This window comes from Carassius gibelio, chromosome B5 (assembly GCF_023724105.1).
Source record: "Carassius gibelio isolate Cgi1373 ecotype wild population from Czech Republic chromosome B5, carGib1.2-hapl.c, whole genome shotgun sequence".
In the NCBI taxonomy this organism is placed as follows: Eukaryota; Metazoa; Chordata; class Actinopteri; order Cypriniformes; family Cyprinidae; genus Carassius; species Carassius gibelio.
This window is the reverse complement of record NC_068400.1, coordinates 34,994,140-35,006,633: the sequence shown is the minus strand read 5'-3', so window position 1 is coordinate 35,006,633 and position 12,494 is coordinate 34,994,140. Positions and strand designations below refer to the sequence as shown.

At 39.3% G+C, this 12,494-nt stretch overlaps 1 protein-coding gene across 1 annotated transcript in view; it reads right to left on the bottom strand.

Moving 5' to 3' along the window:
• Positions 1–12,494, bottom strand: part of spns2 (SPNS lysolipid transporter 2, sphingosine-1-phosphate) — a 63,234-nt gene that overhangs the window by 42,279 nt on the left and 8,461 nt on the right. The window contains exon 2 of the mRNA XM_052556829.1: positions 2,590–2,655. Within this exon, the coding sequence (XP_052412789.1) occupies positions 2,590–2,655 (66 nt within the window). The remainder of the gene's footprint in view (positions 1–2,589; positions 2,656–12,494) is intronic.

The window sequence follows — 12,494 nt, the reverse complement described above, 5'->3', positions numbered from 1 at the left end:
GCACCAATTGCCTGCTGAGAATCAACCTATAGAAAGTTTCCAAGCAGTCATTCACTTTATGGTTAACCTGAGCCAAGCAGAATTGTAATGTTTGTTTGCTTCCAATTACAGACTAATCAAAAACACATTTTCTTCAGTGAGTGACAGTACGATTTCTGCAGTTGAAATTTAGTCAGCTAAGCAAAAACAGAGAATAACTCTTTCTTACGGTATGACAGAATGAAAGTTTTCCTTTGTATATCTCCACTGTTGGGAACGTTACTTAAAAAGTAATTAGTTATAGTTACTCACTACTTGTTCCAAAAAGTAACTGAGTTAGTAACTGAATTACTCTATAATAAAAGTAACTCGTTACCAGGGAAAATAACTATTTGCATTACTGTTTAAAAAAAAAAAATTGCTAAATGTCAAAGAATTTGTATTTTTTGAGCAGTTTTAACAACTTTAACAAGTTGAAATGAGTAGAACAGACAGGCATTCGTACATAACTTTCGATATTTATTGCACGTCAACAGTAAGAGTTTTATCGTGGACTTCAAGTATTATCTTTGTAAGAAAAGTGTTTTTGGCCACTAGCTTTGTAGATGTGTGTGTCGTTGTGAGATGCATCATTAAATTTAGAGTTGCTTATAACGGATGTCGACAAAGTCTTCGCTCCTGGACATAATGTAAACATTACCCATTCTTGCCTTTGACCACAATGAATTTGAATTAGTCCTTATATCTCCACCTTGAAAATGGCAACTTTTCATAGGATCGCTCCTGACTCGTCATCTTTGCTGCAAATCTCTGTTTAGCTGTTGCAAATGTGTGTGTGTGTGTGTGTGTGTGTGTGTGTGTGTGTGTGTGTGTGTGTCTGTGTGTGTGTGGTGCCGCTGGCATGTGTGTAAAAATACTGGCTCTGATTGGCTACCATGAAACACATGACTCTGCCTTGGCCAATCATAATCGCTTATCTTGTTATAAACCCACCTCTTCACTAGCTGTGTGAGCCAGGGGTGCGTTCGGATTATATAGTTTATTCAATCAATGCATAGTAACGCACCGCATTTAACGTCCAGTAATGTTAACAGCATTGTAACGACGGGAAAAGTAATTAATTAGATAACCCTGTTACTGAAAAAATAACGTCGTTACCTAACGGAGTTATTCCAAACACTGTATATCTCACACAATACAATCAGTTTTGTGATATTAAGCTGAATTAAGCTTGAGGTCTCATTTTAAAAAAAATCCAAACTTTTGAATGGTAGTATGTACAGTATATACATATAAATAGAATGATATCTATTTGCTCCAGCCGATTTGCAAATTAGCATCTTAAGCATGAACCTCACAAAATTGTTTCTTCTCAATTAGATTTATCCTGTTTTAGGAGGTGTAGATTTTTATTTTTACTTAACCCTTTTTTTTTTTACCCAGAATTAAAATATCCCACTCTTAAAATACTGAAAGGTTTATGTGCCGAGGTCTCTGTGGGCCAGTTATTCTAATATTTTCAAACCAAATGAATGGGGGCAGTAGATAAACACTGAGCTGGATCTGAAGCCCAGACATCTCTGGCTATGCAACTGCTCAATGGGCCTCTGTTTATGTGAGTGTGTGCGTGAGCGTGTGTGCTTGTTGTATATATTCTTGCCTCTGTGTATGGCGGTGTCTCTGTTTGCACACTCAAGTATGTGTGTGAGCACGCACACAAGTACAGTTTATGTGTGCTAGTGCTCATAGGGCTGCTCCAATAGGACCTCCACACTGTGACTTTCCTTCACAAAAGCCACTTGACGCGGACCCAGCCCGGTTCAGGAAGCCCAACCCAACGGCCTCAAAAACCCCCACCTGACCCAGCGCAAGCCAGCCGTTTGAACACTGAACCCTCTCATTCACCTCCCTACGTATACATCCACTGATTCCTAGCCCACCACAAACAACCTTTAATGATGTCGTAATGTGTTACACTTCACTGTCATCTGCATATAATAAGGGAACAGTTATTAGTCATTTTTTAATTTTAGCCGTTATGAACCTTAGCGACAGACCACAAGCATCTCTAAGCTAACAAGAGCTCTGTGTGTTTTCCAGAATAAACTAGTCTTTTCCTCCCATTAAAAGGAACCGGAGAGCGGACTCACAGTGTTGGGCATCCACTGCAGTACTATTACAGTTTCCTGTAACAACCAGACTGAAAAAAAAAAACACATTTACAGCTTCTCGAGTACCTCACTGGAGTTTTACGTAGTCTTTTTCTTTAATAGAAATATCGGAAAATGTACGTAATGTCCTTGCACTGTTAAATAATGGACAGATCACAGTGCAGGATGGGTCTCCATCCAATAGAAAAAACGACTGTGGCAGTCCTCTGTTTTGTTAAACCCTAACAAGTGTTTCAAGCACAGTCAATTATACTGGCTTTGAGGAGGAGGGAGCTGGAGCTGGAGCACCTCATTCACAGTTTTGTCCTCCTTTGTTAACTCTGTCACTTCGGCTGCAGTGTTCTCTTCCACCTCATGTTAGTAATATAAGTCAGAGAGTTTGTGTGTGCACACTGCATGATTGCAAAACTACGTAATTATGGGATTATGAGAGACTTACCTGTTTGCAACAAGCCTGCTCCGCTGTCACCAACGTCAAAGTGTTTCTGTATGTCAAGCAGGACACCTGGGAAACCGAGACAGAGAGACATTAGAATTTGTGCTCTGAAGTAAATTTTACCCTTTAAGCGCAACAATTAGAGTTAAGACTTTCTTTTTGAAGAAATGATTAGTGAATTAACTTTCAGACATCTGTGCAAAGCATTTTAAAGAATAAAAAATATTGACAGGTGTTTCTCATTACACTTCCTTGTGATCCTCAATAACAGAACAGTTACAGGCTAATGTGGGATCCTATGGATGAACACACACACATTTCTACACTGGGCTGTTTGAGTCTGAAGCCAGAATGCTTTTAATTGACTTTCTTAATACGTAGATGTTGCTAGACTTATTGTGCATGATTTACTGGTGCACATTATGAACAATAATTGTAATCTTTCACCAAAACTGATTAAAAAAATTCTGGCCATAACGATAAGTTGCTCTCAGAATTTTGAATAAATTAAAACTAAAATAACTTTATAATTTTAAAAAAAAAATTATTCAAAAGGTAAATTTAACAATCTGAACATTACAATGTGCCATGTGCAAACATTTATAGATTTAATTAAGATTATATTTAAAAGTATATTTAAACATTTTAAAAACAAATTATTCATTAACATTAAAAAGGAATTCATATCATTCAAATATGAAAAATGAACTGAAAAACATGAACATATTTCTATCTTTCCATAAAACAATAAAAAATATGCTCAAATATAGAATACAAAGTTCCTGTTGTGCTGAAGCGTAAGAAAGAGAAAAGAGAAAGAAACGCACTTTGAATGTACCTTAAGGTGCAGACAGTAAGGAAAGACACTGACTGCACTGGAATGCGAGCAGGTGGCGTGACTCTTGTGACAGGAATGTTGCGTTTGTCACTATGTGCGGACAAGCCTGCACCTGCCAAAGTGCCTCTTCTCAGTACATCTTTGCTACAACGTGCCAGTGACAAGTCAAAACCGGTGGCAATGGGAAACCACAAACAGATAGAGGCGAAACTCGAAGATGACTAAAACCACTGCAGCAACAGAAACAAATTGCTATTTTTATTTCTCACAGCCACTCCTGTGTTATTTGTCTGTGTTTGTGCAACACGTTAAAAAGCATGACGTAATTAGCCAGGCAGCACTGAAAAGTTAATAAAGAGACGGTTAGGCGGCACTAGGTGTTTGATCCGGGTGCATGAAGCCTGTGAAGCGGATGGCTTTCTCTCTTCCTCTATTCGTACAAGAATGTTCAGTGATTTAGAGAGATGTAACATCAGAGATAACGTCAAGCATGTCGGATCTCTATCGCTCTTGTCTAATTTCATTGGCTGTCAGTCACAGACTCTGTTTACAGCCTCTCTCTCCTGCATTTAGAAGTGTCTGAATGCTGTGTGCTTTGCACAAATGGAAGATCAAAGTCTTTGTCTGAGAAGAGTTAGAGACAGTTAAAAAGCACCAGAGGCTTAATTTCTCACTTTAAAGTGATCAGAAAGAAGGAATGTGGTGATGAGAGACTGAAGATTTAAAGGCAGCAACACGAAAGCTGCAATTACACTAAAACTGGAATAATGCCCTGATCAAGAGCTCTTTAGACTGCCGGCCAAAACACAACAAACTGTATAGCAACATGATATGGTCAAATAATACAGAAGATATGTAGGCACCAGGCTACATCTTCTAAAAATAATTACTAATGAACTGATTAAAAGACATTTGGATCACCTTTGCTATCATTTAACACACACAGTTAATCTTAAAAACACCGGTAACACTTTACCATAAGAGCCCCTTAGTTAATGGTATTTAATGAATCAACAAACTATAGCGGTCACACTTTAAAGTCCAATTGTCGGAATTAATGGACCATTAACTACGACTTAACATAAACCATTAACATAAACTCTTAATTTGTTGCTTAGTAATAGTTAGTAAATTAGTTGTTAAGTTTAGGTATTGGGCAGGATTAGAACTGTATAATATGGTTATACAAAATATCTACTTTGTAAGTACTAATAAACAGCCAATATGCTAACAGTAGGCATGCTAATAAGCAACTAATTAATAGTGAGAATTGGTCCCTATACTAAAGTGTTACCACAATAACTAACAATGAGCAATACTTTTCTTACATTATTTATTAATCTTTGTTAATGTTAATACTATGGTTCGTGTCAAAGTACATTGTCCAATAATTCAAAATAAATCAATATAAAATGTTAAATAAAAAAATATTTTATTTGTTCAGTTGCATGTCATGTGACCATTAATCTATGAACGTCCAAATGTTTCGTTCATTTATTGAAACATTAACTTAAATCTTCAACGGGTACTTTAAGTAAAATAATTTAGGTCAAAGACAGTGGTCTGACAGAAAAGCTTGGAAAACCCTTTTCAAAGTGAACATCCATTCTTCATACTTAACATTAAATGGATTTGGACATGGGGTAGATACGGGGCGTTGGCTTTCCACAATCCTCCTCTATGCTCAGGAGCAGCGGGTGGTCCCGCCCTTTTTCCATCAGTCTAATCTGAGGCAGTGTACTAATTACCTTGGTCACACTCCTCCGTTGCCCCCCAGCCTTCAATCCCTCCATCTCTCCATCTCCTCCCACTGGGAGGGGGATCCCTGTGCCAGATGGTGCTGCGTTTCTCCTCTTTCAACCGAGACTGCACCTGCCCACCCTCACGCCTGCCAAAGACACAACCTCAACCACCACGCTCTTCCCACCAAAACTCCCACAGCCACAACTGATCCAAACCATGTATCAATCTGATTTAGTAAGTCCTTATTTAACTTGATAAAGTAAGGTCTTTCTACTGGAAGAGACTGGTACTAGTAGGTCATTGTGTGCACAGCACAACACCAGACCATGACAGCAACTATCATATTAGTGAATTATGTTCAGTGTTTGGCAGGCGATGCTGTCCATATGTGATTTGCCCTAAATTCTCAAACCTCTATCTTCTCTTCTGGCTCTCTGATAAAGATACAGTGTTTAGGGAAAACATAGCAACACCTTGAAACTTTTTTCAGAGAGAGCTGTCATGAAGCATTTGATGTGTAGCCACTCTGACTACATGTTGCATCACACTGTAAAACGGTAGGCAATGTGGGCGATGCCACACAAGGCGATGCAAATGCCCCAAATGGCACCAGCAGAATCATCGACCTTCTAGTGTCCGCCTCAATCCCACCAGCCCTGAGGTGTTGCCATAGTAACATGGCACTGGCACACACACACACACACACACACACACACAAACAGGAGAAAAAATGTCAGCTGGCGACTGGTCAAGTTAGCCTGATAAGAGAGGTAAAAAGAAGCTTTACAGTAAAGAAGAAATATGCAGTTATCTTGATTAGCAAAGACTTTATCTGATTCTTACAAGGAAAAGATTTATCAGGTTTGGCTGATACGGTCACCTGCTTTGCACTTTGTTGCAGCCTATTCTGAGTTACTTTGTCAAAATGAAGAAACCGCAACAGATACTGAAGGCGAAAGAATGCTGCCCTGCCTGTTGTGACTGATCTATTGCATACAAAACACATCACTTTGTGACTAAAAGTACCAACAGCCACTGATTGCGGTTGACAAAACCTTCATGGGAGAAAACATATACAGTTTGTATAAACATGAACATACTTTCTGATGTCCTTTATTGTTAATTAATCCTAGCTTAACAAATAATTTGTGCAAAAAGCCTAATGCACATTCCTCATAGATTAGTTATAAAGTCAATCAAACCAGCTAGTTTAGATTCAAACATTTGCTTACAAATCACACAGTAAAACTGCAATGCTAACATACTGTGGTGTGAGAAAGAGCGCCTTTTGTTTTCTAGCACACTAGTTTCATTATCCTAAATGCTAATCAAACATTGACATTGGTTCATGTGGGTTTCCATCTTATCAGCTGATTGGTGCAGTGAAATGGCGATATGCTAATATAAGTTGCAGTGCATTTGAATGATGCTTTTTGATTTAACGCTTTCACTATAGTGCCATTCCCAGGAGACCCATTGGGCATTGACCAGTGGACTGACCAATAGCATGTTTGAAAAAGTTCAGAGGGTCAGGATAAGCAAATCAGTTCTGTTAATGCGTCTAGTGCTTTTTCAAATCTCAGGGGAGTTCATTCGAGTGAAGCTGTTTAATGGATCCTCGAGGCTGGAGGAGCAGCCTTCCTGCATTTGATTTACACAAGATGGCGTGATGGTATCTTAGACATACATTGTTTGGGCCCATATTTGTCTGATCTGATAAGAGGAGGTCAGGATGTAAGTTCAAGTGCTTGTCTTGGTTGAGTGTTTCTTAAAGACTATGAGCTCATCCATGCCAAGAAATGCAAAGAGGTTTGAGTTTTGATACACTAAGCTACTGTTAAGGTAAGCCGATGTTATATCAGAGATATATTTAGTGTGTGTGAAACTGTCTGCATGTAAAGTACCAGTACGGTCGAAATTCCAGTACGGTCAAATCCTGAAACGCAAGCATCCCCTTATGACTGTCGGAAGCTTAAACAATGGCAAACATTTTTCTTAGAATCCAGATTCAAAAGCCCATTAAGGTTTAAATACTGCATTAATGCACACAACACCCTGTTCTTATTTTTGTAAAAACACATACACGTCACAGCATAGACCCAGAGGACTGTCTTGTCGTCTGTGGAGAGAGAACGAAAACGAGGATCATTGAGTGATAGGACAGACCTAATTTTGCAATCCCCAAAAGAGAGATGATAGAACTGAGCAACCCTGGTGCTATTTCAGGGCTGGGAGAAGTAGGTTAGGATAAAGAAGAGGCTAGCTGCCCTATATACTGTAACTGAGAAGACGAGGAGAGTTGAGAGGAAAGGCAGCTGGGAGAAGCGCAAAGCTTGATATAGTCAGAACTCTGTGAGGGGATTTTACTGAGATTGCATCTGCTGTAGTGTTGTCCATCAGCACGCTTCACTTCTACAATCCAAAAGTCTAAAATAACTTAGTTGGTTTAGTTTATTTGATCATCATTTGATAAATAAACATTGTCATGATCAACATAAATGTTCACAAATACAGCAAATATGACAATTGTTTAAAAAATAATTGCACCCTCTGACAGCGCTCTTTGCATTTGTGTGTTTCGCATCCAGTTAACTAAAGAAACAGCAAGTTTAGTGCAATGTGGCAAAAAAGCTCAATCTATAAATATACAGTAACTAGTTTACATACAAAATGAGCCATTTTTGTGCTAAAAAAAATCTCAAAATGAGTAGCACGTGGTTAACCTGGAATGCAGATGGTTAGTAAATAAGATGCAGGGTTTTGTGCTGCAGTACTGTATTCAAAAGTGGCACAACTGTTTCGACTTTGCCCCTGTGTGTGTGTGTGTGTGGTAGGTCAAACAGCAGTACAAACGTACATTTCCATATCCTGTGTAATGCTACTCTTGCGGTAAGAGAATTTCCTCTCTGCTCTGTTGTGAAGTTCTTTTCTCCCTCATTCTTTTCATTCTACCAAACCACTATACTGCTGCAGACACATCCTGAAGCTCTCTTCCTCCTATTTTCCTTTCCTCCTTTCCCATCCCCTGCTTCTCTGCTTCTCTCATCAACCTAAGGGTGATCCTTCTCAAAAGTGTCACAGGGACTGATATAACAACACCTCGACAGAAGAAAAAACACTGTTCCCATGTTCACCCTTCCCAGCTTCTCTGCAAAAATGTCTGCTCTCTTGCGCTGAGCCAAACCTAGGAGAGTGCAGAGGCAGGGTAAGAGCTGACCACAAGTATGCTTGTCTGTTCCAGGCAAGCTCCTGACCGCCGGGTCCATACATATCCCACAAACGATGGATGCTTTTTCCACTCAGCCTTTAACCACCACACAGTCCATATAAACACAATGCAGATGTCAGAGGAGGGCGGTAGGGGGTGAGAGGGGGGGTGTTTTAGCAGGCGTTTGCGGGTGTGGGTGTTTCGGAATTCCCATACCATTTTATACCAGTAGTTCCTCATTACTGCCTCACCCTCGGGCGGACTGCCAGCACTGCTTGCCGTTGTACTGCTCTGTACGCTACACTGCTGATCTGAGACTAGTTTTAAAGTGTGTGTGCACAAGAGCAAAAAATGTACACTTTATGGTTATTACCTCACAAATGCACAGAAAATAGTATTTCCTTTAAACCAAAATACTTGCCTGGAGAGTGTAAATAATTTATGCACTGCAAGGCTTCTTCAGTCAGTCTTCTAGTCTAGACCACACCACATGCTTTTTAATATTATATAAAAAGAAAAAGAGGGAGAGGTTTTCTCCTGCAGAGGTGCTATGCAGAAACAGCATATAGTATTTGTATATGAATAATTCATAAGAGAATTATTGTGTCAGACGTATAGCTGTGCAATGGTCAGAATGCACTGGAGCATATGGTCAATAAATGTAAAGACATATCAGTATACTTTATCTCTATACATGGATACAGAGAGGGATTTTCTAGTTTAAGCATGCACAGACACAGAGATGCATGAGTATAGATTTTTAGCAACAGTAAACATTGTCTGTAATGTTCACTGTATACATTTATATAGTGGATATTACACACAGAGGCTCTAAATGAGCAGCTCGTTTCATTAAATGAGCTCCTGACAAAACTGAGCAATTTAGCAGGAGAGAAAGCAGCTGACAGACACTGGAGTGCAATTAAGGCTGCCCTTACTATCAGTCTGATTTGATAGCATTCTGTCGGTTGTGTGCTAATGTTAACTGCCAAGCAGAAGCTTCAATTACCTTCCCTTCCCTCAGATTGTGATGCTGAAGAATGCATAAAATCACTTGATAAGCAGTTTTCGTTTCTGTGTTGATGCATATTAAAGGACTGGTGCATTTAGTATAGACATTTTTGCTTTAGTTACAGTCATGAACATTTTTTGCATCTTGCTAGTTGTTTGAAAGTATCTTAAGTGGACACACTGTAAAATCTAGCAGTACACTGTATTGATATACTATTATTCAAAGGTGTGGGTCAGAAAAACGTACAAGTTTGGTTTTGGGATCCTTAACATCTGCCTGTTAGTGTTCATGCAACCTTAATACTAATCTCATGACAGACCATTTGCACCAACAGTTTAAACATCTTCTGATGCTGTCGAACTATTAACTGGTTTAACGTTTTGCTGACTGACATTAGACATGCTTCATTTGTAGCCTAATCCTGATGCTTTGTTTTTATTTTTTGCATGACACAGAAAGGGATTACTCTAATTATAAGGGCTTTTTGTTTTTTGCCTGTAATGAGATTTGATTTGGCTTTTCTCGCTCACTATGCCTCTTTGCTTCTTCTCCTTTTCTTCTCTTTGTTCTGTAAGAGCTGTGTAGGAGTGGGGTGGGTCTCACCCAGGGGGGGCGTAAACAGTGCCCGATTCCTTGAATAATAATTAGTCCTGAATAAAAGTGCTGAAGTGCTTGATTATCTTTCTTAATTACTGCCATTCCCATTCGAAGTGTAAACCTATAGTGAAGCATCATTAATTAGTCCATATCCCACTGACAAACATGTTGAGAAGTTAAATTGAATTTATTTTCTTTAAATTATTTTTATTTTGCATTAATCCTGTCATTAGTTACAGAATAATAATTTGGACACTTAAAATGCTATCTCAAAGTGTTCAGGAATTACTTTAAAGTGGCAAAGGACAGTGCTTGAATACTAAAATACAATCTTTGGGCTTAGCGTGTGAAGCTCTTTGATTCAGAAAATGTCTAAGGAGAAGAGCTTAATCAATGAAGCTTCAAACGGCATAGCAAGCCAAGCTATTCTCAATGCAGTAATTGACAGTGTTGAGCAACAAACACAGAGAAAAGAGGCAAGAGTTGCCACGAGAAAATTAGACGAGGCATTTCAGCACACTTAGTGCTGAAAAAGCTGTTGAGAGCTGGTCTTTCAAGCTCAATTTAGCATTAGACTCTAGCCATACTGCTCAGTGTGAGTGGCCATGAGCTTTAGAAAACTGACAGCTGAAGGTGATGGAAGTAGGAGAAATGTGTGTGGAGGAAAAAAAAGTTTTCATTTAGGTTAGGCCAGTCAGTTATGTTGGCCAATTGAGTGAAAACTACACACATAAATGTTTCACGGCTTTCTCTTTTACAGGGCATTTATAGCTATACTTGTAAAAAAAAATAAAAAAATTCATGCTTCTAAGAATTCTTTATTCAACTTGATACTTAGGGTGCTTTCACACTTGGTTCACTTGCCTGGTCCGAACCCGAGTTCGGTTGCTCCCCCTCCCCCTGCCCCCACTGGACTGTGTTCATATTATAATATTTGAGTCCGAACCTCGGATCGCTTGCGTCATCAAAGAAGCAGCTGTTTACCCCGTTGCTTGGTAACGACAGCGCAGGAGAAGGCCGCAAATGCATAACATTGCTCTCTGCACTTTTATGTATTACATTTTTTAACTGTTCGTTTTGTTTATTAAAGCTTTGGAACATTACGGCACTTGCGTCTGTCTTACGAATTTACTGAAAATGCTCTAAAGAATGTTGAAGGCGAACATAAATGAGATGTACAGCTCTCTGCTTACAGCGCGTCAGTCATGCTCATCATGAAAGTGAGTGAAACACACACACAAACACACATTTTCTAAACTAATTTGTCATTAAAAGCGGTTCACTTCCGCAATTTGGTACGATTGCGTTTACATAAGCAGCGAACCATTCCAGACTTCACATGAAGCGTACCCCAGACCACCGTTTTTAAGCGGACTCGGGTATGGTTTGCGGGTGTGCATCCGAATACGGAAGACAGCGTTCACATCATCCAAACGAACCGAACTCTGACATCAATCGAACCCGGGTGCGCACCAAAAGTGCTAGTGTGAAAGCACCCTTAAAAGGGTCAAAAGTTGGTTCAGAGAAAATAAAGCATTCGTAACCCCAGAGGACATGGGACAGTAATAACTATAAAGTGCTACATGGCAGGAAAGTTGTCATCAGTCCATCCTGTCTCTGTTTGATCACTCAGTAGACTCCTATAGTGAGACGAGTGCAACATTACGTAATTCCTAGTGTGTAATATCCCACAGAATGACAGGAAATGGGATCTAAGGAATTGCAATTTAAAGAAATGTAATGCAGGTCTGTCTGTCTAACTGTTCCATGAATTCAAATGGACAAATGCACAGTCAAAACGTGAAAAAAAGAGTTTACTACTATGCTATGGGAGAATACTATAACTGATAAAGCACTGATCCTTTAGTGGAAAGACGTAGTCTGTGTGCATTGAATCCATTTACTTCAAACTCGAAATCAAAAGGCATTCTCAGTTCACATCAGAATGTAGCATAGCCCTGTGATGAATACAGAACTGGGTTGTCTGAAATCAATATCTACAGGAGAACCACATGTGGCATGTATTCAAGGGACGCTGTAGTCTGAGTAATTGACTGTAGCCCCATAAACCTCTATTCTATCCAATCAATGCATAGATGCACACCCACACAATCACACACAGACCTCCAGATCATTTTTATCTGTCCCAGTGTCTTTTATTACATCTATTTTCTAGCTATGCAAAGCACTATTTTCACCCTCTATCATTGAGAACAGCTGAGACTTTCCAGCGCAGTGATCCATCTCACTTTCTCTTTCATGAATTAGAGATACATCTCATTTCATCCTGGTCTAGTTTAATGCAGAACAGTGGAAGACACTCTCGAGAGACGGTATGTCTTAGATTTGTATTTCATCCTAAAGGCCCACCAAAATGTTCCGCCATAGAAACCCAAGAGAGACCTTCAAGAAGAATAGAAGGTGTGAGATTATAAAAGAAGCATGTTTGGCTGTGTAAATTTAGATGTTTTGTAATGATTTTGTATTGTAAGAACCTTTCTGTAGCGTGG